Below are 27077 nucleotides of genomic sequence, written 5' to 3' on the forward strand. Positions count from 1 at the left end.
TAGGAAACAATGTTAAATGGCCCACAGAGGCCAAATAGCCACCCTGAAGTGTGAAATGGCCCCCACAATTGTTAACGCCACCCCACGATCAACGTCAACCCAAAGCGTGGCGAGCCCGCGAGGGGCGTCGGTACGCGTCCTACGACCTTTTCATACACCCACTATTCACGTCGGCGTGGAGTTGAGAATAGAATAGTGTGGCGAGCGCAGCGAGCCACCGAGCCCGAAGCGTGGCGAGCGCAGCGCGACCCGCGAGGGGACACGGATAAACGCGTCCCTTCGCGGGCTTCACAGGTATCCGCGTCCCCTCGCCACACTTCGGGCTCGGAGGCTCGCTGCGCTCGCCACACTATTCTATTCTCAACTCCACACCGACATGGATAGTGGGGTTATGAAAAGGTCGTAGGATGCGTACCGCCGCCCCTCGCGGGCTCGCTGCGCTCGCCACGCTTCCGGTTCACGTTGATCGTGGGGTGGCGTTAACAATTGTGAGGGCCATTTCACACTTCAGGGTGCCTATTTGGCCTCTGTGGGCCATTTAACATTGTTTCCTATGGAAAAATCGGGTCAATTGAGGCATTGAACAGGAAAATCTGGTCAATTGAGACATTTAACATTGTTCCCTATGGGAAATCGCGGGCATCGCGTCGTACCCGATTTTTTAGTGCATTCAATGCCCGCGATGGCCGCGATGGGCACCGTGCTAAGTAAAGAGTACCATTATTTAATTGTTTGCTGAGATCTGATATTTTGACTCATGTCCCCTTTTTTTCTTCTTCTGTACGCCCCAATTTTTTTTCTTACACAGTTAAAAAAATATTTATGCTAAAAAAACAATATAGACAGCCTCTTTCCCCCAAGCTCTGTCTTTATGCAACAGGGTTAGAGAAAAATAAATTACCCACTTCAGAGGGCTCTTGAGAGCATTCTACTGCTCCAAATAAGTCAAACTTTAAACAGCAGATAATTAAAATGATGCGCGTCATTTGTTAAAGAAAAAAACAGTATTTTTCACTAACCGTGTACATCCATAATATGATGGTATGACGCTTGTACTACTATTTTTCTTCTTCCTATATGTATTGCTTATGTACTTTTTACCTGATGCTTCAAAAAAAAGATATCTGGGTTTTTTTTTAATTGATATGCTCTATAGCAAATTCGTGTTGTGAGAACTATATAATTAATTATGGCTTTCACTGTTTTTTTTTATCAATCCATGCTAAGGCTTGTTCACAGAGAAATTAATTTTGCTGCACTGCCATAATTAATGATAATTATAAGAATTACTTCTTTACCTCATAGATTATACAGCCACTCACCTGTGATTGTATATGGGTAATAGTTCCATGCCTTTTCTGTTACATAGAAAATTTTCGGAACCACAGCACGTGCCCAGCTAGGGAGTTTACTGAAAAATAACACAAATTTCAAAAGATTTCATTTTGTGACTAAAATATTCCGAATTTGTCATTTAGTATTATTCACATAAAAATACACGTAAAGAATATTTATAAAATACAGAAGCGAATAAGGATCAAACAGGAACAATATTTAAAACTAAATGCTGTTAACTACAGAGGACTGAACTTGTAGCAAAATTTTTATTTTACTTACATTTTTTTATTGAAGAAAAACATTTGAACAATACAGATTTTTCAAATCATCATAAATACACATATAATGAAAAACATATCAGTATACAATCTGTAATAATACGTGGAACAATTATAATTTAAAAAAAAAGGAGCAAGAAAAAAGAAAAAAAGAAAAACACAGAATATGTGCATGTGTTTAAAATACAAACTATATTCCCATCCCGTAATGGTAGATATGATCAGTAGAACAGATACATAATTTCCTTATTGTAAGTTAGTGCCTGAAACAATATACAACATAGAAACATAGAATTTGATGGCAGATAAGAACCACTTGGCCCATCTAGTCTGCCCCTTTTTTAAAATGTTACCTCAAACCATATTTGATCCTTATTTTTTTGTAAGGATATCAATATGCTTATCCCAAGCATGTTTAAATTGTACTACTGTATTTGCCTCTACCACCTCTGATGGGAGGCTATTCCACTTATCTACTACTCTTTCTGTGAAGTAATTCTTCCTCACATTTCCCCTGAATCTTCCTCCCTCTAGTTTCAGTGCATGTCCTCGTGTTCTGTTGCTCCTCTTCCTGTGAAGAATGTCTCCCACCTGTACCTTGTTAAAACCCTTAATATATTTGAAAGTTTCTATCATGTCCCCCTTCTCTGCTCTAAAGTATACATATTAAGATCTTTTAGGGCCTTATTCTGGTTGGTGCGGCCGGGCCGTACGCGTACGTTCTGGGGTTTTTCATGATCTGCGCATGCGTACAATCGCCAATGCGCAGGCGCGAACACTCCACAACGCTTACGGACGGGTCTCTCCGTGCGAAAAAACCTGTACGCGAGAGTACGGGCATTGGGGGCGGCATAGGGGCGTGTTGAGGGGAGCGGCCGAAATAATGAGGGAAAATGGGCGTAAATATGGGCGTACACGGGGGTGTGCACCAAAAATGAACGGTGCTAATACCGCACGATCGCCTAAAGCACCGTTCATTTCGGACACAAAACAGGCGGCCGCCAACCGCCACCTCAGACCACCCCTACAGATACCGCATGCCAGCGTGCGCCTGGGTTTGCTAATTTACGCTGATTACTACTCAAACACATACACCTGAATGTAATAAGCAATGCTGCAGTCTATTAAGTCAAAACCATGATTTCACTACCTGCAAGCCACACACAGCACTCAAACACATTGGAAGCTTATCTTTCTATACTTCTCTACATTTAAAGGTTTGTTTAATTTAAGGTAAGAATCTTTTTAAGACCTGCTTATATATGCTAAGGTAGGTATTTGTTAAACAGTTATACACATTCACTACGTGCTTTCATAGACTTTACACAGTAGCACACTCAATCTACACAAGTCGACATGTGTCAACGTGTTCACTCTAATACAAACATAGGTTTTGTATTTATGATACAATAACATAAACCACATCTAACACCTACAAAGTATGTTTCAGCAATGTTTTAAGCCCATGCCCACTATTTTGCACACAATCTTTGTATAGTACCCAAAATACAGAACTGTACCACTATCTGATCTGCTATGAATTGGATTTTACTACACTCTGGATGTAAGATGCCACCAATCACATTATTGCACTCACATCTCTCTAACAAAGGATTCCTACATCTGCTTATGACACTGTAAAATCATATATATTTAAAAAGTTATACATGTTTGTTCACAAGCAATTTTCTCATGTTTGGCCGATTCACACATCTTTTTTTAGGGAGGAATATGCATTCCTACACAAATGTACCTTTTGACCCTTGTTTGTCTGCCTCACCCACTCCATGAGGAAAGCATTGTTCTGGACCTGCTTTTACCTACTACTGTAGGAGCTACCTCACCTGCACACAAACTGCTTTCTCACCTATTAAGTTGCTCTGCACATGTGCTGACACAAACTAATTAGCAGGGAAAAGTTGGATAGGAACATGGGAATGGCCATGGAGAGGGTTACACATGGGAAACTTCTACCACACTTCAACAAATGTTCAAAAATACCCTGGTCAGTAAGTACACATAAATGTAGTATTTGTTTCACACAAGAAATTACACATACAACAATTTTGTTTTAATTGGTAAAATAAATTTATTTGCTGTTCAGCATCACAGCTTATTTGACACTTTAATGTCATAAATCAAATAAACAAATAAAATAGACACAAAAATAAAAAAAGAGCCAGAACAAGAGGTTGCATATCTCCAAACATGTGTTACCCTGCAAATGCAATGGTGAAAGAAATGGGGACACCAGAATACGTACTGCAACAACCAGGGTGAATACTAAGCAAGATACACACCACCAAAAATTTATCCTGCATTTGTAGAGGTCAAAATAAGAACTTTAATGCCCATGGCACGAAAATGGATCGATGGCCAACTCAGGAAGTGGATGTCCAGTGCAATTTAAACATTTGGGGTCCAACCACAGAGGAAGTGAACCAGGTCTCATTATTTGGGCCCTTTTTTCCCCTTTTTAGATGGGGCCTTGGGGACAGGGGCCTTTGGCTCAGATGGCTTGCGGCGTCTTCCCCTAGTGGACACAGGAGGGTCAGCAGAGGTGGAAGGTTGGGGAGCAGCTTGGGGTGGGCCAGCAGATGGGGGATTGTCCCTTAGGGACCTGGCGGTGGTCAGCAGCTCCGCAAGAATTTCATTCTGGCGGCTGAGGTGTTGGCCAATGCTTTGCATGCCAGCCGCCAGAGTGTCATTCATGCGGTTGAAGGCCTCACACTGCTGCCTGTTTGTGGCCTTCCAATCCGCCAGAAATTCCCCAACCTGCTGCTGACGGACCGCAGCATCCACCCCTTGCTTCTCGATCCTCTCCAGCATCACCATCACGCTGGCATCCCATGTGTCCTGTGGCTGGGGGTGTCGTCTTGGTGGAGGCTGGACCACTTGCTCCACCTGTGGCTCTGCAGAGGAAGATGCTGCCGGTTCATCCTGGGTTTCTGCTTCTTCTAGGATAATAATTGAAAACAATGTCACCATCACATACGCACAAAAAAATATCTTTCAAAATACAATGCATTACTGTGACTTACCATCAAAAGCAGCAGCAAAGACCTCCGCCGGGAGCTCACTATCCATATTGGATATCCCCCTGACCTCGGCCACATCAATGACATCCAAGGCGTCCTGCTCCAGGGGGGTATACTCCAAATTATCTGGCATAGGCCCCCTCCCGGTGGACATGCTGTGGTTGTACCGGTCAGTCATCTTCCTCTTCAGTGTTGTTTTGAAGTCTGTCCACCTACAAGTTTAAAAATACAAATATCACCATGAGATATGTGCACCACTGTGCTACGTGACATTTCCTAGTGTGGGTGATCTTATGTTTTTTAGCCATATGTGTCCCACACACACATTAATGTCTCCATTAGGAGGCATTTCAGTGTCTCATCTCATTCATTAGGCCACTAAATGCACATACATAGATCACTATGCAGAAATGACATCATCCATGGCCAAATTATGCACCTCCACCTGTTGTGAAACTACACATTCCACCATAGCTTGACAGTGTGGTTATTATGGAGTAATTTAACTATGGGATGGCATACTGGGATGTGTAGTTTCTCACCAGCTACATGTGCACAGTTTGGTCATTCTTGTTTCAGTAGCATCATATGGAACATGTTACAACAACTCTTTCAAAAACACACTTTCTCTTGTCCCATCACATACTTCACATACTTCACATGAGCAGAACTGTGCCCATAACCTCACATCACACCAATGGTGCATGTTTCATATATAAATGTGGGTTATTAGACATGGTTGTGTTCACATGTGACATTGAAGTGTATCACTATCTACAAACACACCTTTCTATTATTCTCAAAACATACATGTAACATATGTACACACATATGACATTATCAGGGGGACAAACACACTTGCCTTTTCTTCACCGCTAGCCAATCTCTGACCACTGGTGACACCTGGTTCACTTCCTCTGTGATCTTCTCCCAAAGGTTTCTCCTTGCACTGGCACCCGGCTTCCTGGTTGTCAATTCGATCCATTCGCGTGCTCTGGGCACTAAAATTCGCAATTCTGCCTCTACAAATGCAGGGTTTCTCTTTTTGGTGGTGGTATCCTGCTCAGTCCTCACCCTAGATGTTGCAGCTCGTTTTCTGGTGGCCCCAGTTCTCTCACCATGCACCTGCTGGGTCACACCTGTTTGGAGAGATGCAACCTCTTGTTCTGGCTGGTTGCTTGGCCCTTGTGGAGCTGGTGGAGGTTGAACAGGGCCTGTTAGTGAGGGGCCCGCTTGGTCTTGCAGGCTATTTCTCTCTTGGGCCCTCCTTCTCCGCTCCTGTTCCCTCTTCTGCAAAGCTTCAAGCAGGGATTCTGCTGTAGCTCTCTGTAGAGCGTCCTCAGCTGCGGAATCGTCTGAGCTAGACATGTTTGCAGCAATTCTGGCCTGCATCTGACTGAATATTTATATGTTAATCTCCCGCCATGAACAAGGGGGCGTATATTTTTCCCCGCAATGTAGTTGCTAATTTACGCCGATATTTCCCGCCGATAATTGCCGCTTAAATTACGCAGGTCTCAACGCACCTGATCAATCACCTGTATATGCACATACACAGGTTGTGGAGCATTGTGTGCTACATCGTGAAATGTGTGCACCTGTCATTCCAATGATGAGTGTTGTCAGCTGGTATCTGTTGGAGTTCGTGAATGCTTTGTGAGTCACATTTCAAAACATCACGTTATAATGCTTTCCTTACATATGTAATGAGTATGAAATTGTCATACACCAACATGTTGCATTGTGCCTTTTTTAGCAGCGTATTTATTAGTAGACGGTTGCTTGTATTCTTTTCCGCACACTGTATATACAGTACGTCTCTCCATGGAAATCGGTGTATTGTGCCCCTTTTAGCAGCGTATTTATTAGTAGACGGTTGCGTGTATTCTTTTCCGCACACTGTATATACAGTTCCTCTCTATACATTGAATGCATGCTGTTGGTTATGGTGTGTGTATATCGGAACGGTCCGCGTAAGTTTCTATTCGCATCCAGTTTGTTAATGTAAGAAGGATTAATAAAGTTAATACTAAACAAACAATTTTTTACACCAATCAGCAAGCACCAAAAGTGATATATGTACCTGCAATTAATAACTGCGCCATTGCCACTATGACTTCAACCAGGGCTAGCGCGTTTTCGACCCAGGAGCTGGTGGCCTTGGTTGAGGTCATGGACCGTCGGCTGGGGCCCAGGGGCCCATATGTGTCCAACATGGACAAGCGGCGGGCGTATAATGCTGCCCGCCGCCTAATATACACCCGGACCGGCGTACAGAGAAGCCTGGCCCAAGTCGAGCGGCGCTGGTCTGACCTGCGCCGGCGCCAGCCAGTCATGCTGAGTTCCATTCGCCGCCATATTGCCCGATGTAAGTTTTTATTAACTAGTATGTCTGCGTTTTTTTTCAAATGATTTCTGTACTTTTTATAAATATGTTCCTGAGTATGTGGGTGTATATGGGGTGTATAGGGGGTGTATATGGGTGTATAGGGGGTGTATATGGGGTGTATATGGGGTGTATAGGGGGTGTATATGGGTGTATAGGGGGTGTATATGGGGTGTATAGGGGGTGTATATGGGGTGTATAGGGGGTGTATATGGGTGTATAGGGGGTGTATATGGGGTGTATAGGGGGTGTATATGGGTGTATAGGGGGTGTATATGGGGTGTATAGGGGGTGTATAGGGGGTGTATATGGGGTGTATATGGGTGTATAGGGGGTGTATAGGGGGGTTTAAGTAGTTGCTCAGTTTTTGGGTGTAGCATATCAATTAGTTTGCATGATAAATGTCTGAAATATAACAGCAATGATAATTTGTAAGGTTATGAGCATGACTAATGTGAATTTTTCTTTCCCCCATTTTTATGAAACCCAACCTTCGATTTCTATGCCATCAACATGAACATTTCAGCACGGGCAATGGCACGCATAGAAGCCCGGGAGGAGGCAGCCCGGGAGCAGGCAGCCCAGGAGCAGGCAGCCCAGGAGCAGCCAGACGAGGAGGAGGAAGAGGAGGAGGAAGAGCAGGAGGAAGAGGAGGAGGAAGAGGAGGAGGAAGAGGAGGAGGAAGAGGAGGAGACAATGGGTCCAGCTGGGGAGCACCAAATTTCCACATCCCCTTCCACCAGCCACTCCCCTACCCCCACCCCTACCCCCACCCCCTCCCCAACCCCCACCCCTACCCCCACCCCCTCCCCAACCCCTCCCCCACCCCCTCCCCACCCCATTTCCAACCCCCCTACACCTCTCCACCACCCACCCCCAAACCTCTCCAATCCCCACTCCAACCCACTACCAGTATCCCAAGTCCTATCCCATCCCCCTTGCTCCTGACCCCCCCAACCACTGCACACCCAACCAGCGGCGAGCAGGATGGCTCAACTAGCCGTAAGTAAATAATGTGTCTAATGTTTACCTACACATTTCTACACATAAACAATCACAACAACCACATATGTGTATCCAACATCAACATTAGTTGCAACATATCACTGCAGGGCGACCATGAGGTGTGGCCTGTCCTTCTCCAGGAACAAGGGTCCCCTTGGTGGTTTTTTGGAGTGTGGCCATGGCTCACCCCTTGAATAATTGACATAACAGTACATCCAATGAGATATCCGACATTAGTGGTGTTGTAGTTATGTGGGTCCAGGTGTTGGGTAACTCCACTTCCCAGCATGATGTGCAACATTAATTTATAGATTGTTTTGTTCATAGTGTGTGAGGCCATGCGGATGCATGCTTTACAAACATAGCTTTAGGCCTATAATTTGTACAGCAATGTCCTAAATTTAAAATAGTAAGGAGTGCTTAAGCCGCAACAATGTCATAACCCTTAAATAGCACAGCCTAATTGTGAGGTTAGAGGTGAGCCCCCCAAAACAAAACTACCAATTGAGATACAGCATACATTCATCCAAGAAGGAGGAATCTATTTAATGTTATGTAATATGTACAGTACGTGTGTGTTAACATATTAGTTTTTAGTACTGTGTTTACAGCATACCCTTCTTCAATGTAGTTGTAAAATGTATGTGGCCTTCACACTTAACTCACAACTTCTTATTATGTACAAATACAACAAACATTTGTGTATATGATATATTAAATATAATGTTTTTTTTCCCCTTCACTACAGACACTGACCAGCACCAGGAAGATGTGGCCCAGATTCTACAGGAAATCTTTTTAACCCTGTTTTATTTAAATTTACTTTTTTTGCGCCTGGAGGCCCTCTTTTAATTTTTTTATTTTTTTATTGTTATGTTTCCCAAAAATAAAAGTTTCGATTCAGTTAGAAGTTGCCTGTGTTTTTAATTATACAAATGTTAGAGGGTTTGTAAGGGCAGGTACATACAGATGTGTAATGTAAGTTATATTTGTAATTTGAGGTGAGGGGTAACGATTGCTGTGTGAATGTGTGTGTTTTTGAGTTAAATAACACAGTGAAAATGCATGAATGTTTAATGTTGTTAGATGAATACATCACACATAACATCAGGGTAGGTATACATGTTACACATTTTGGACAAAATAATTATGGACATAATTTAGTACATATACAGAAACACCAACATAACTTGTTTTAAAAGTAACAGCAATGTGGGGACATATAGATAGTGATTAAAATGCCACATTAGAACATAACAAATATACATGTAATGAGGGTTAAAATGTTGTTTTATTAGGGTCTTTATTAAGGTAGACAATTGAGTTAATAGAAAACAATAATTGAATAACAATTAGAATAATTAATTAATTGTCAGAATTGTAGTTGAAAGGCAAGATTTGCAGGTCCATATATGTGAAGGGTATGCCAGCGTGCACGGACGTACGCTCACTCTCACGAGCGGTGACATAAGCTGAGTTTTCTATTGAAAACAATAGGGACCCGTCCGTGCAAGCTGGCGTACGCTCAGATAGCCGCAAGAAGTCGTGGGAAGACGGACGAGAGACGTCCGTAAACGGTGGCGTACGCTCTGTTGTACGCCAGTTGTCGGAGTGTAAGGGCTGGTCCGTCCGTGTACGTTGGCGTACGCTCAATTGTACGCCACTCCCCTTCGACGTTGTTTCTGGCCGTACGTATGCGGCTGATTTGTGGGTGGACTTAACCCCAACGGCCGCGTACGGAGAGCGTACGTTAATAGTGAACGTACGCACGTTTGGCCGCTCCGATCAGAATAACCTCCTTAGTCTTTCCTGGTACGTTTTGTGATGTAGGTCATGCACCATTTTAGTTGCCCTTCTTTGTACAGTCTCTAATGTATTTATATCCTTCTGGAGATATGGCCTCCAGAACTGAACACAGTACTCTCGGTGAGGTCGTACCAATGACCTCACATAGAGTAATTAAATCCTACAGTTTCCATTTCATAACTGCTCTGAATTATATATATGTCTAGTGTCCGTGAGTCTCTGAAACACTGCCATCAGAGAGTGAAACTACATCTTTTTCTCACACATGCACAAACACAGAAGGTAGCAGACTAGATTTTGGGTGGGTTTACTAATATTTGATGTGATCTTCAATAACCGTGTGGGGTCAGCTCTTTTCCAATAATGAGCCAGAGTAGCTATAGATCATTATAGCTATAAGTATAAGACCTCTAATGTAAACATGGGATAGACTAAGGGAAGTGATGTAACAAAACAATTTCAGGAAGTAACGGGAGGAAAACATCTGTAACTTGTTTAATTAAATCAAAGACTGCAGTCCATAGTATTTACATTTTTTAGACAGGACCTTGTGGAAGAACTTTACACAAATTAGATTCAAAGCCCTCATACACTTATGCAACTTCTCAGAGTTATTTTATGATTAATGGCCACTAGCACTTGTTTTGTACATCATTTTAACCCTAAATCATTTAAATTGGTCATACTGGACCACCAATCCGAGACACCCCTGGAATTTCTCGTGGCATCCCAGGGTGCCTAGGCACACAGTATTTATTATTATTATTATTTATTTATTAACAATTTCTTATATAGCCTAGCATATTCCGTTGCACTTAGGCACTAGATGTCAGCTGAGTAACCAGCAACACTACTACAATAGATAATGGAAAAAAGCAGAATATTCATTAGAGTATCCAGGAGAAATTAACAACAGTAAAAACTGCTGCAGCCGGGCTGCTCAGTATAAATGCAGACAAGAATCTGACACTTGTGATGTGGGACAGAGGGGTTTAAATAGAGGCCACAAAAATGGTGGCTGCTACAAGCAACTGAACAAAGAAGAACACTGGCATTATGGTGGTGCCCAGCGGGACCTCGTTGGATAGCTGTCACAGAGTCTGGCAGCATAACCCTCAGATCAGCGCAAAGGCATACTTCCTTGGTGAGAGAGTGACACCCTTGTAGTGTGGGACATACATCCAGCACATAGAACACACAAAAGAAAAACCCAGGGTTGAAAAATACTGACCTATTCTCACCTGTCTTACTTTTCAACATTTGTGTGTTCTTCAACCAGTGGAGCATTATCACCATGGCCCTAACTGTGTGGAGTTTGTATATTCTCCTTTTGCTTGTGTGGGCTTCCTCCGGGTACTCCGGTTTCCTCCCACATTCCAAAAATATACTGGTAGGTTAATTGTCAAAAAAAAAAAAAAAAATATATATATATATATATATTGGAATGTCTTTGTGTGCATGTAGTAGGGAATATAGATGGTAAGCTCCACTGGGGTAGGGACTGATGTCCAAATATTGTCTGTAAAGTGCTGCGAAATGTGTGTGTGCTATATAAGTAATTGGTAAAAATAAATAATATTTATTTTAAAGTAAATTCAGTTATATATTTTGTGTAGATAGATCTTTCAGTGACTAGTGACTCCGGCACAGGTCTGTTACAGTGAGGCTGGGCTGAAAGATGAGGGTCTATTAGCGCTTTGAAAATAAAATAGGATAGTCAATGAAGGAATACTTTAAGTAAATAATAAAGCCATTAGACAGTATGGGCCTGATTTAATAGTGGACACTGTACACCACAAAAGATTCTTGGCACACCACCATTATCGCTCACCATTGACACTATGGCAAGTGCAGTTTCTCCATCCTAGTATGGCCGCTGTGGCAGTGCTTGTGCATCTAAGTACCCAGCCACTGTCGCGGACATGTTCATGACACTCCCAAAACACACCAATGAGACAGACTTCTTTTGCGTTCACTTCAGGCCACCTCCAAGACTTCACCCAAGAATGCTCCATTTCTGATGCGGCCTGTCCCAATCGCATTAGCTTCTCTGTGTGTACCCTCCGGGTACTGGGTAATGCATGTACCATAGGGGTTCTCAGAATTTTCTGAACATGTGCATTTGCAAATAACTTACATGAGCATTTTGGGCATTTTTTATCCACCTCATACCCTATGTACGTTGAAAAGTGGTCTGCTGGATCACGCACTAAGGCCCTTATTCAGATCGCAGTCCAAATTTATTCTCAAAATGGGCAAAACCATGGGCCTTATTCTAGTTCACTCTTTCTGACAAAATCCTTCTTAGATGGACAAAACCATGTGCACTGCAGGGGGGCAGATGTAACATATGCAGAGAGAAATAGATTTGGGTAAGTTATTTTATTTCTGTGCAGGGTAAATACTGGCTGCTTTATGTTTACACTGCAATATAGATCTTACTTTGAAGTAAAACCCCACCCAAATCTAACTCTCTCTGCACAAGTAACATCTGCCCCACCTGCAGTGCACATGGTTTTGTCCATCTAAGAAGGATTTTGTCAGAAAGAGTGAACTAGAATAAGGCCCCATGTACACTGCAGGTGGGGCAGATGTAACATGTGCAGAGAGAGTTACATTTTGGTGGGGTGTGTTGTACCCTGCACAGAAACAAAATACTCGCAGAAATCTAACTCTCTCTGCACATCTTACATCTGCCCCATCTGCAGTGCACATGGTTTTGCCCATTTTGAGAACAAATGTTGACTGAGATCAGATCTGAATAAGAGCCTAAGCACTGAAACCAAACTGCTTGTAAATGAAAAGCAATTGCCACTGTGTCTTTAAACATATTCTGGGCAGGCGAAAAGACATGAGATGGACGGTGTTTGTACATGATGTTTGTACAGTTTATACAAACACTTTTATGAGTCAGCGCAGGAATTAATGAACCTCAGCAATTAAACAGTACTAAGAAGAGTCTTGACGGATGGCTGCTCAAAACCTCAATAATTAAACAGAACTAAGGAGAGACATGACGGTTGGCTGCTCAGAGAAACTATAAGGACTGTGCACCCTATTCACTAGAGTTTTCTTATTCATTAAATATGGGCCCACGCATGTTTGAAAATCACACTGAGCACATTTAAATGTCTGATAAAAATATAAATTTGCCCCTCATATGCTTTGTGCAAATAGTCCGTATCGCTGAGCACATAGCCAATGTAGCAAAGGGTTCAGCATAATGACGTCCGCTGTTACCTCTCGGGAAGCACAGCATGGGATGCAGGGAATTGTTTTAAAGAATTTGTTTAGCAGCAGGTGTATACATAAGACAATTATCAAGGACCTATATATCACTGTGATAACTATATTGTTTAATTATCTGTCACATGGATCACCCTGGAGACAGATCTTGCATCACTAGCAGCGGAGCGCTGGTTGGGATACAGTCTAATAAATCATATCCAAAAGTTCTATAAATACATGCAGGATATGTCTTGAAGTCTGCAGCCAAAATTAAGCCTCAGAGAATACACAAATTAAACACAAAATTCAATATATGATTAAATCTTGCATGTACAAGTCAATATAAAAGCCTGGAAGCTCCTTAAGACACCACATAACTTAGAAATCAGGTTCATAATAAGAAGGCACAACTCGCACATCCCTAGTTATACCCCTGGTTTATACTCCTAGATAGATAGATAGATAGATAGATAGATAGATAGATAGATAGATAGATAGATAGATAGATAGATTAAAATCATTAGAATACAGAAGTTGAATCCAATTGGTCAGAGAACCGATGAGTGTGTCATTACAGAAATAAGGTTTACTAGTTGTGGCAAGACTATACTTGTCAAAAATAAATCAAACTGTAAGTAAAAGGGAGTAGGGGAACATTGACCTTGAGCTATCCCAAAAAGGCTTTGAAAGTTGCAGATAGTTTGCTATCATACAGTGTTAAAAGAAGTAGAATTTTTTTCCATGAGTCGTAAAAATGCTTAGTACAGAAGCAGAGCAAAGCCCTTACTTAAAATATGTCATTAAATTTAACAAAACGCTCACCAAATCTTATCGTATGCTGAGGCTTACGGGGCAGATGCTATGTATAGTGCACAGTGGCACAAAAGATGAGGATGTCAAAGATGATGAATGTTTTGGAAGGCCTTGCCCACAGTGTTGGAACTTTTTAGTGGTTGGCCCAGGTGTAGAAATATCATTTGGGCACCCCCTCGTCCACCCCAACCCAAGTTCACAATATGCATTATGGCAGTGGGTAACAGGGAGAGGCAGAGTGTGACAGAGAAAAACAGTATGTAAACAGGAAGAGAGTGACGGGGCAGCAGAAGGCCTTTTAGTGCTCAGGTGCCCCGGTGCACTACTCCTTCTGCACACATGGTAGCTCCGTCTCTGCTTGCCCATCAAAAACAAACAAAATGTGGAAAAAAAACTGAGAAAATTGTTCGTTCGCTCAGCATCTGAATGATAGTAGATATAGTGAAGTCAACAAAGAAACTGTTAGGTAGGTTTTGCATTACGATCTTGGGCAGGATGTACTAAACCTTTTTGGTACATCTCAACACAAATCGCAATAATATTAATTGCATGTGTACTAAAACAGAGGCGGCAAAACCAGTCCTAGAGATCTACTAACAGTTTACATTTTTCAGACCACCTTGCTGGTGCACAGGTGTAGTCATTACTAACTTAAACATGTGCTGCATTCATCGCTAACTTTACAAATTCACAGATGGTCTGGAAAAGATAAACTGTTGGTAGATCTCAAGGACTAAGCAACAGGGTTTTTGCCAGTCGCACTGGAGATATCTTTAATATGTATGCGACCCCCTTTATCATTTTATTTTCTGTCCCCAAAACAGGGAATTTCTTTAATGGGGTGTGCTGCCACTAATACAGTAAATAGACAGATTTGTTGGAGGAAAGAGAAAGACTGTGTGGGTGTGGCGCACCTCAAAGAAAATATAATCGTAATTAATTGAATAAAAATTTACTTTTATTGTTTCTTGGTTAAAACTGCGACATATAAAACCACAAACATACAAGGGTAAACAAAGGTAAGTATAAAAAGGATCAAAGATCCTCACGTAGTGGACCCCAATGTAACCAACTTCCTTTTAATAGTTTGTTCAAGTGCGGCTTATCATGTAATGGGCAATTGTGTTTGCCAACTGTATCTGTGTAATATATTTTATATTATCGATATGTATCACTTATATGCACAGATACAATGTTGGACTAGTTGCACACAACCTCAATTGAGTGTGAATTTATATACAATTCACTACAGTGGTATGACCAGTGCTGTTGGTAAGATCGCTTCCAAAAGATCTCAGATCTCACAGTGTGGAGCCATCCTAAGATCTGGCAGATCCGCAGATCTTTTTATGTCTGTTTTAAATGCGGTTAACACTAGCCATACATTTGTATAGATCTTGCAGGATTAAAGCGATTTACACATGTAGCTAGGTGCGGTGTCATTTACAATTATGAGAGAAAAATGATCATCCGTGCTACCCTTGTGCACTGTCTCCCTATTGCCAGGTAGAGATGGCACAGAGTCCCATGAGTGAGGTGCCGGGAGCTGGAGGGGAGAACGCGACTAAGGTGGGTCGCGACTCCCCTCCAGCTCCCGGCACCTCACTCATAACAATAAAAGTTAATTTTTATTCAATTAATTATGATTATATTCTCTTTGAGGTGCGCCACACCCACACAGTCTTTCTCTTTCCTCCAACAAATCGATCTCAAGGACTGGTTTGACATATGCGATTAGTTAGGCAAAGGACAGCTTTTTTTAAATGAGCTGCCATTTGCAATGCTGGTACTTCTGGTGGTCCCGCAAAAGCCACGTGGGGTGCAGGGAGGGTTCCAGTGGGGAAAGAAGCCCATAGGCTTCTATAGGGTAGAGAAAATACAATCTGGTGTTACCTTCTGTATCAAAGTCCAGCATTGCCAAGCAAGGTGACAAAGGGGTGTCCTGGTGTTTGGCAAGGCAAACCTTTGATAAAGCTGTGCCTTGTCACAGGGAAACACATCAGAACCAAGCACAAGGACACACCTTTTTCACCTTGCTTATTTTTGGACCCAGATCAGCCGCCTATAACAACTTTACCACACCACCACCACCATTTATTCCAGGAAAAATTATTCTTTCCCGCTGCCACTTACTATGGAGGACACTGCTGCAATGCCATCCTAAGCTGGTTTAACCCCTATAGTGGACACTCAATGCGGTAACTATGACCCACTTGTGTCGCTTAGCATAGTCATCCAGCTACCTCGGTTCAACCTTTTGGCTTAAAAACAATATTGTTAGGTGTGAGGTATTCAGGATAGAGTAGAAATGAATGCTATTGAGGTTAATGATAGTGTAGGAGCAAAAAAACAACCCAAAAAATCTGCGTTTTTATGTTGTTTTTTTTTAAAGATTCAAAACATGAAACACTGAAGGGTGGTGTTTTAGAACAGATCCAGGTCCAAAAGACTGCAAACACGGCAGTACAGATGGTGTAATGGTTAGCATTACTGCCTCACAGCTCTGAGGTCATGGGTTCAATTCCCACCATAACTGTGCGGAGTTTGTATATTCTCTCCGTACTTGTGTGGGTTTCTTCCGGGTACTTCCGGTTTCCTCCCACAATCCAAAAATATACTGGTAAGCTAATTGGCTCCAAACAAAATTAACCCTAGAATGTCTGTGTGTGCGAGTATATGCGGTAGGGAATATAGCTCCACTGGGGCAGGGACTGATGTGAATGTTCAAATACTGTATACTCTGTAAAGCGCTGCGGAATATGTATGCGCTATATAAAAACCTGTTAATAAATAAATAATAAATAAACCCAAAACACTGAACGATAAAAGTTGCCGGTGCACATCCATACTAATAGCGTATTGCAAAAATGAAAGCAACATGCATACATAATTAAAAACAATATACAAGAAATATAAATATTTGACCTGTACTTTTAACTTCCTCACCTTAACCTTTTTACATTTGTGTGGCTGAAGTAGCAAAACACATCAATAAAATAGTACATTCTCTCCTTGGACACGCTCTCTTTGATGTGCAATGGTAAAGCCAAATTCTGGTGAGAGTCCATTACACGCATCCATCTTGTATTTTAACTGTATTTTAATGAATAAAATGGTATTTCACTATTGGAGGCATGTTTCTGTTTTCTCCACATGGTGACACATATTCACAAGGGATAGAAGATTGCGGTTTGGAGTTCATCACTCCCTCCTTTTAAGTGCAGATTGTCTACTTAGAATAAGTGGACAACAATAGAGGGTACAGTTCCCCACTTGGGGATTTCATGTGTTTTATCTTTATGAAATTAGGGTAACACACCATATATGGTCTCTTCTTTTTATATTGAGAGATATTAGTGGAAACAGTCCTGAATACAAGAATTGAGAAAGAGAAGCGCCTGAAAAACTGTCAGTATATTCCTTTTTGACCTATGTTTTTGTATATGTTGTGACATATTAACTAGACAGTGTCAGGCAGTATTCAGCGCACTAATTTATTCCTAAAAACCAGAAATACAATATTTAAAAATTAAACTCAAATCTGGAGTATGCGCTCATATATGTAGCACAAAAAACATTGATGTAATGATCTTGATTAGCACATATGATATTTAAACTTACTTGTGCAATCGATTGTTTATATGACAGTTACCAGTGGTTTTGATTATGTCCAATTCAAAAACCCTCACACAAATCTCCATCCTGGTAGTTTAAATGTAAGGGATGGAAAACCACCATACTGTACATAACAAGTGGTGGTTTGAATAAACATCAGTAAAACCATTTTAAAAATTACATACGGTAGCTGAATAAGCTTGCTTTATGAGCTCTCTGGCAATTCAGAAGCTAAGGAGGTACAAAACCTGTATTGTGAGGGCAATCATTGCCATTAAAATAGAACATAAAAAAAACTTAATAGTTATTAATGTTCGTTCTAGCATCCTCCATCTGTGAAAACCCATGCAGTTCCTGTTCCCTGCCTGGGGTGTCGCTGTCTGCTGTGGTGTTTCTAGTAAGTAACAAAACATGGTTTATCCCAGCTCACTGAATGGCATTAGTAACCAGTCTAGAACACTACATGATAATACAATTCAGAGATATCGGTTACATATATTTGCGCAAATTTATGTGTAAGCCCCCAAGCCGTCTTCAAGGCTTCTCTGTATATTGGGGGTCCCTAGCGCTACATCTAGGTGCAGGGTGCGGCACACCAAAAACCTGCACAAGCCAGAAAGCCCAGAGCAGCACACCAGTGAAAATACTAAAGAGTAAGAGAGAGAGAATAAATAAAAAAATAAAAAATGAAATGTAATTAAAATATTAAAGAAAGTGTTGGTGAGAAAAAAAAAGTGCAAAGTGTTAATAGAATGTAAAGGTCTGCCACAGTAGAGCCACCAAGCCAAACCAGTCCAGGGGCACCGCACCCCACACCACCGTTACCCTAAATTGGGTCTACGATTATCCAGCAATCTCCCCTGTCAAGATTCTCTCCATCCCCACCACCTATCATCCGTATGTATCCACATCGAAAGCATGTGTGTCCAATTTTTCATGCTGGATTTACACTTCACTCTAAATGGGCAGTTAATTACCTGTTATTCATTCTTAACAGTGAATGAAAACAGAGTAATAACAAAGTTAATATTTTAACAGAAATTTAAACCAAATATTGGGTGAGATTTAATAGGATGAGAGATTCAGAAAGTGAGAGATTTGGTAAGAAATCTCCAGGTTTTTTTAAAGTGGCAATCATTACACTGCAAAATCAGTTTGATTTTGAGACGAGTTGTAAAGACAGAGATTGGAGGTAGGAACTAGGGTGGCCAATCCCGGGATTAGCGGGATCACGAGATTTGGCAACAAACGCAAGTGCAGTATAGGGTACTTGTTTCCTAGCATGGCCACAACGATTAGGATCTCGGGCATCGCAGGTAAAAAAATCGCGTCGGTCGCATCGCATGCGGCCAAAAAAATCGCATGCGATGCGACCGACGCAATGCCCGCGATTTCCCATAGGGAACAATGGAAAATACCTCAATTTACCCAAATCAACATAGGGAACAATGTTAAATGGCCCAGAGACACCAAAAAATCCCCCTGAACAGTGAAATGGCCCCTCAAAAATTGTTAACGCCACCCCACGATCAACGTGAACCCGAAGCGTGGCGAGCGTAGCGAGCCCGCGAGGGGCGGCGGTACGCGTCCTCCGACCTTTTCATACCCCTACTATCCACGTCGGCGTGGAGTTGAGAATAGAAAGTGTGGCGAGCGCAGCGAGCCACCGCGCCCGAAGCGTGGCGAGCGCAGCGAGCCCCGCGAGGGGACACGGATACCTTCACAGGTATCCGCGTCCCCTCGCGACCTTCACAGGTATCCGCGTCCCCTCGCGACCTTCACAGGTATCCGCGTCCGCTCGCCACGCTTCGGGCTCGGTGGCTCGCTGTGCTCGCCACACTTTCTATTCTCAACTCCACGCCGACGTGGATAGTGGGGGTATGAAAAGGTCGGAGGACGCGTACCGCCGCCGCTCGCCACGCTTCGGGTTCACGTTGATCGTGGGGTGGCGTTAACAATTTTTGGGGGGGCCATTTCACTGTTCTGGGGGGTATTTTGGGGTCTCTGGGCCATTTAACATTGTTCCCTATGTTGATTTGGGTAAATTGAGGCATTTTACATTGTTCCCTATGGGAAATCGCGGGCATCGCGTCGGTACCATCGCATGCTTTTTTTGGCCGCATGCGATGCGACCGACGCGATTTTGACTTTTTCAATGCATTTCAATTGGAAATCGCGGGCATCGCGTCGGTCGCATCGCAGACCATTATAAATGACCCGCGATGCCCGCGATTGTGGCCGTTCTAGGAAACAAGTACCCAGTATAGCGCCAGGCAGCATCTGAGCATCCGCTGCACACCCCTGCCTCCCGCTCCGCTCCTGGCCGCACTGCCCATTGCTGCACATGTAAGTAAATGTGTGGGGCAACCACTTTGAGGGGACGGGGTTGATTTTTTTTTTTTTTTTTTATTAAGGAGGTCAATCCTGGGAGTGAGCATTTTTCAATACCAAATCCCTGGAGAAAAAATGACTGGAGAGGATTGGCTTGCCTATAAAGGACTAATACCCCTTTCACATCAGTCTAAATTCCTGGGTTAATTTGCCGGGATTTCAACCCTGCCAGGTTGCTCCTGTGACCACCCTGGGTTACTGGCCAGTGTGAAAGCTACTGACCCGGCTTCCCGGCTACTAGTCACCAGAGTCGGTCTGTGGAGTCTGGGAGATGGCCGCAGCCTGGGTGCCGGACCCAGTGGATCCAGTCCGTGTGGGAGTGGTGCGGGTGCCAATTCGGGAGGTCAGACCTGTGGGGTGTGGGTTCCGGACAGGGGGGTCTGGCCTGTAGCTATTGGTGCCGGGCCTGGTGGAGAGTGCTGAGCCGCTGCCAGCATTGACGTCACGCGTCTACTTCAGTCTCCTGCCCCTCCCGACACTGGGGGAAGCCGCCAGGTGACTAATGGGAGCCATTCCCCGGACAGCCCCACCAACATCATCCCACTCACCCCGCCACCTGCACTAACTTTCCCCCCTCACACCAGAAAATGCAGGGACTACACTGTTGTGAAAGGGGCAAACCCGTGAATGTCCCTGCATGATCCAGGGACCATATTCCTGGGTAAGTCCCTGCATTTTCTGGTGTGAAAGGGGTATAAGCTGCCATTTTGACAGGTTTTTAACTAGTTTGCTATAATATGCATACTCATTCTGCTTGTCCTCTGGTTAAAGAATAAAATAAGATAAACATTCTTCAGTAGACAAAGCCCCCCCCCCCCCTTCTAGAAAAAAAAAATCCCTTAAAAGAAATAAATTAACATTGTATATCTGTTATTATATGGCTTCTGTATTACCACCTCCCGCTAAGCAGCAGTTTCACCCAATTTCATTCTGCAAGCAGATAATTATGTGTGGAATCAAACTCCTCACCAGACAGTTCTGCTGAGACTGGATTTGTTTATATAATGCAGCTGTCTTGAAATGATTTACACAAACCAGTAACAGTCACATCTTTTGCATTTCCTGCCATGTCGATAAGAATCCTATTCATTTTGCCAATATCTTTACTTTGTTTTGTAGTCATTCAGGTCCAAACACTAAAGGCCCCCTTACATTTGTCCGACTTGTCATAACGACAAGTCGGACCCGATTGTCCCAGCAGCTCCCCGGGAGGGATCACATGCGATGGCACTTCATGTGCCAAGTTTTGCATGTGATAGATCGCATGCGATTTATCACATGCCACTCCCGGGGTGCTGCAGGGACAATGGGAGCGGGGGACAGCAGCGGGGATATGCCCGCTACAAGAGAGCGGGCGGGGGTGGAGGGGGCGCAGGGAGCCGCGCAAGAAGCCGCTGGGCAGGAAGCAGGGGGGGGGTTGGCGGCGCAGAGTACCAGGGAGCCGGGCAGGAGAAGACGATGCAGCAGCAGCGCGAGTGGCACGAGCAGCAGAGCACTTCCAAAAAATGAAAAACCCCATACAAATGCATAGTAAGCCATTGATTGGCTGAGACCTCTCTCAGCCAATCAGCGATTGGCTGAGAGAGGTCTCAGCCAATCGCTGATTGGCTGAGAGAGGTCTCAGCCAATCGCTAATTGGCTGAGAGAGGTCTCAGCCAATCGCTGATTGGCTGAGAGAGGTCTCAGCCAATCAATGGCTTCCTATGCGTTTGTATGGGCTTTTTTTTTTTTGGAAGTGCTGCTGCAGCGTCTTCTCCTGACCGGCTCCCTGGTACTCTGCGCCCCCCCCCCCCCCCTGCTCCCGCTGATGCTGCCCGGCTCCTTCTGCTCTGGTAGGTCCCCTGTTGCGGGGGAGCACGGCTCCGGGCAGCACATAAGATTTAACAAATCGCATAATGTAAGGGGGCCTTAAGATACTGGAATATCTTAGTATTTTGAATAGTGGTCAAAATACTGCAGCACATATGACCAGAGAGCAATGCTTCCTAATAATGTAAGGCAATGATTGACATCTGCCTCCTGCAGTATGCAGACCAAGGGATAAAGGGCTAATTCAATCCTGATCACCTGGCCATGAATTGGTTCGGCCAGTGATCAGTTTAACCTCTACCTCACTCCAGTGAAATCCCACCTTGTGAATGAATGTGCTCTCTGTGTGAATGGAGGTGTACGGTTGCACATCTGTTCACACCCAAGCATTCCAGTGCACATTAAATCGTATCCTAGAGATCTTATGTGCAGCACATAACCTCAATTGGAATCGGACAATCAACGGCACATTGCGGGTGATTTTTAGCTTTTTATAACATCCAATTTCCCTTGAACTCCCCCAGGAGTTCCTTTGCATGCAATAAATTGCAGGCAATTTATCTCACATAAAAAATGGCACATCAAGCGCCAGGTCGGAAGGAGCCCTCCCAGGGAGCTGCCAGGGGCATTCAGGGGAGTTCAAAGGAAAACAGGTCTGACTTGTGCATCAGACAAGTCGGACCTGTGTATGGCCACCTTTGGGCCAGGATTGAACCATGGATAGCTTTCTCAAATTCAGGATGAGGCATAAAAACCTACCAGATTAACCAGAAGGTTAACAAAAACTTAAATGTTAAATGCTATTCAAAGTTTGGTACTTATGTTATATCTGGGCTCCCGGTTTTCTTTTGAGACAGTGTCCCCTCGCGGGGCTCGCTGCGCTCGCCACACTATATAAAATCAACTCCATGCGTACTTGGATAGTAGGGGTATGAAAAAATGGGATGCATTTAACATGGGAGTCCAGATAATACATAAGTACCCAAAGTTTTATAAAATTGCATAGTATACAGTTTTGGGATTTTTCGGCGATCGGCTTTGAATATGATATCTTCAATATTGGTAGTACAATTCAGCTTAATAATGGCTCTTTGTTTACCTTAGCGTTTAGATGGCCGCATTGGCTGTGTAGAGGCCTTTTATGAGGACTGTTCACTTAGTAATAACAATTCTGCTTGTTAACGTAGCCTGGCAAATATAAGTGAGCATCATCAAAAAATGGCAGCAATAACGCCAGAAATGACCCGCTGAGTGATGCAAAACCAGAAATTGACTTCAATGTTTATCACAAATAAAGGCCACCATCTGGACAATATCATAATAAAATGTCATGAAAATAAACTTTGTTTCATGCACTTTTACTCTATGTATTACAATTTTAAATAACCTTTACCTCTTTTGGAAATGTTTAAATCTGAAACGTTTTTGCCTCACCCTGTATAATCAGGAAAGTATTTGAAGCATCCTATATATATATATATATATATAGTGTCCTGGTATGTTCGGCACTCCGGACAAATGTTGTAAGTACCGTGGTGCCCTTATGGTAATAGGTACAGAGATCCAGATCCCCTGTCCTGAGCCCAGGCACAGGGGAAGAAACGGCACTCACGGATTTGAAAAAAGGGTACTTTTATCAATACATGATAAGTGAGATTACAGCATGATCTTCTCAACGTTTCAAGGCAGATTGCCTTTTCGTCAGGATGCGCTGTGATGTGTATAAAGTGCCAAAGGTTCACCTGGATCTCTATATATATATATATATATATATATATATATAGAGAGAGAGAGAGAGAGAGAGAGAGAGAGAGAGAGAGAGAGAGAGAGAGAGAAAACCTTGAAATAATCGCACTCATTGAAGTATAAGATGATGCAGGGCGCCGGGCAGAAAATAAACAGCAGATTCTTGCTAGGTATCCAAGCTGCAAGCAGCAAAGTCACAAAGTAAGTGGGCCAGCAACACCAAGTAGATAATATAAGGCTTTTTTTAATCCAACATCAGCCAGAAGTATCCATCAATACACTCCCCTTGCTTGAATGGGGGCAAATAACATAACAGTCAACGATACCGTTTCGGTGTCCATAGCACCTTCATCCTGGACTGCTCAAATAACAAATGACACAGTCTGGCTATATATAGGGCTGCACAACATAGCTCAGCCCCAAACAACAAATGAAAAACACCTGCATGATGTCATAAATCATTACCTGCAAGCTGGTCACGGCCATCAATCTCCCAGCGGAAGTCCATATATGGATCTTCCGTAACTGTGCACAGGGATCACATCCCTGGAAACACTGTGTCCGTGACACGGCGCGATCCGCGTGACACGCACACCGTCAGTGCGCCAGCCGGGGTACGGGAGTGCAGATACAGCAACTCCATACGTCTGACCCGCGGCGTGGAACGCACGATGCTGCCCACCAATGCGGAAGTATCTGTGCATAGCGCTGAGAACCAGCATGTATTGCATGTCAGATATATATACACATGGGGCAAAAATTGAGAAATGACAATAGCCGGCTTGCAAGCAATATGATAAATATAACAATACAAGAATAAATGAAAAAATGGGTGAATGAATAAACAAACATGAATAGAAATAACATAAATACATGATGAAGCAATAATGCTGAAAAAAAATAAAAATAAAAATAAATAAAAAATATAAAAGAAAAATAAATAAATAAAGACAAAAATCAAAAAATTCTCTACAACTCAGTGTAAGCCAAAAAAAAGTCAAAAAAGGTGTCGGATCACTGGTTTGTGAATAGGCCTAGATAAATGGGGACATGGTGAATTCCTCATTCAACCCCAATGGAGAGAGGGTCTTTAATTTGTAAATCCAAATATTCTCCTTTTGTAGCAGCAGTCTATGCCTGTCTCCGCCTCTTCGTAATGGCGGTACGTGGTCTAGTGGCATAAACTTGAAGTCTTTCATCAGATGTTTTTCCTTGGCAAAATGCCTTGGCACTGGAGGTGTATCCCTGTCCACTTTGAACAGTGCTTTTTTAATAGATGATCTGTGGAGCGCAATTCTTTCTTTGACCATGCGAATGGTTTTGCCGATGTAGAGCTGCGCTCACCACGCTTCGGGCTCGATGGCTCGCTGCGCTCCCCACACTATATAGAGTTAACTCCACGCTGACATGGATAGTGGGGGTATGAAAAGGTCGGAGGACGCGTACCGCCGCCGCTCGCCACACTTCTGGTTCACGTTCATAGTGGGGGTGGCGTGGGGGTGCATTTAACATTGTAAGCCCCCATTAGGGTGCTTATAAAATTTAAAATCGCATTGCATCGCATTGTATGGCATTGTATGCCATATACAATGCTATACAATTTTAAATTGTATACCATCGGGTGCCAATCGTGTCGCATCGCATACCATCGCAAGCCTTATGGTCTGTGATGCGATGGGCGCCGTGCTAGTACACAAGTACCCAAATTTGTACTGATCAGATCTAAATAAGGGCCATAACCCACAGCAACTAATACAATGTGTACAGATCATTTATCCTAACTATACCAAGTTATAAAGTAATAAACAAAATTGCATTAACAAGTGGTTGTTACCCTTTCCTGAATGGTTAAACTGAGGGAAGGTGTAAGCAGAGTGAAGGTGTTTCTATTTTGGACTCCCCACCCTCCCCCATAAGATTCCGACACTCACAAATGGCCCCTGTGGCCATACCAACGGAAGATATTTAATTCAAGTAATAGCCTTGGCTCCTTTTCCTCTTTGAATTGAACATTTCCAATGCATAATTGGTCACTTAAATACTTTGCAGCTTTTAATAAGAACGGAACTCAAAACTCCAATTTACCACAGAAAAAGATTTTTTTTTTGTTAATGCTTCCTATTGATTTTCCTTTTCAGATATCTAAAGGAGCTTTTAAAGTGGAATTGAATTGAAAAGTCAGATTTTCCAAAGGAGACTAAATACATTGAATGCATTAGCACATGGGAGGCATATTGACATAGAGCTGAGCGGAAACTCTATAGTACAGAATACTTAGTGTGATGCTGTGTCATAAATCAAGGCAACTTTATATGAATAAATGTGATTTCAAATGTTGTGTGCTGCATGTTTTCTACTCACAATGGCCTTATCCAGATGAGCTATATATGCTTCTATGTAAGCAGCAGGAACGCTCTACTATGGTAATTCAGAAGGCGCATGTGGCCCTGTAGCGGATCGTGGGGTAGATGTATGAAGCAGTGATAAGGGAGTGAGCCAGAAGAGAAGTGGCCCATGGCAACCAATCAGCACTGAAGTAACATATATAATTAGCATAATATAAACTTATACAGAGTAGCTGATTGGTTGGCATGGGCCACTTCTATTCTGGCTCACTTCTCCCTTATCACTGCTTCACACATCTGCCCCCGTATGAGCAATAATGTGCCACCGAACATCCAGCAATGAATAGCTGCACACAGCTGAGGCAATTAAGGTCCTCAGTGACAGCGGCCTTTCTGCCCAGTTCAGCACATGATGCTGTCCTGTGCTGGGCCGGGAAGGATCCTGGGAGGCTCTTGATGCTGGGCAACCGCAGCCTCTACTCTCTTTCTGACTGACATGCTGCTGGGGTGCTATATAACGACTATCGGTAGTGGATAGGAGAAGGGAATCCGCCTGGATCTGTCACTGGAAAGGCGTTAACCTTTGTTGGCTGTGAGCATAAAGCTGGAGATATTGCTGGCCACAATGTGACATTCCATAATGGAACGTCACAGTTGGTTGGTTTACAACAGTTATGTCCAAGCAATAATTTCCAAGTACATTTGTATTGGCCCTCAGTTTATAAATGTTGACCACCTCACTGCTATGCTGGTCAGAGAAAAAAACAGGAATAAAAATGTGGATGTATGTTACTGTACCTTTAATTCTTGCTGTTGGGGAATAGAGACAGTTATTGTATTATGAGTGGCAAGTTGTCACAGGTCATTGTGCAGAAAACAAAATAAATCCAACTGCAATATTCTCTAGAAAGTAATTGTGATTCTACACTTCTGGAGATTCCTAGTGAGGTGATATATGGAATATGGCTGGAGTTATCATTGATCTCTCAAATAACAGGTTGAAAGCTGCAAACTGGTTACTAGTAGGTTAATGTAAATGTGATGATTTGGATGGTGTGTGTTTCATTGCATAAAAATAGATTTTTTCTTTTAAAGTCTATAAAACTGAAGGAGAGATTTCTACCCTTCCACACTGGTGCGGGTACACTGTCATCAGTCACCTGCCTGGCAATATTTAGCACCCTCCTGATTGGCCTATTCTGTCTATACGCTGCCCCGCCACAGTGAGATTCCGCCTTGCAAATTATTTTGGGTTCCCTCGCTCTCCTGCGCATTCGCA

The 27077-nt window shown here is 43.0% G+C and overlaps 1 protein-coding gene across 1 annotated transcript in view; it reads right to left on the reverse strand.

Annotated features, from left to right (window-relative positions):
- The window catches only part of PITPNC1 (phosphatidylinositol transfer protein cytoplasmic 1), a 234742-nt gene that overhangs the window by 77036 nt on the left and 130629 nt on the right, over positions 1-27077 (reverse strand). The window contains exon 3 of the mRNA XM_083148189.1: positions 1323-1411. Coding sequence (XP_083004315.1) covers positions 1323-1411 — 89 coding nt within the window. The remainder of the gene's footprint in view (positions 1-1322; positions 1412-27077) is intronic.

Source organism: Crinia signifera, chromosome 6, assembly GCF_055691185.1.
Source record: "Crinia signifera chromosome 6, ASM5569118v1, whole genome shotgun sequence".
NCBI lineage: Eukaryota > Metazoa > Chordata > Amphibia > Anura > Myobatrachidae > Crinia > Crinia signifera.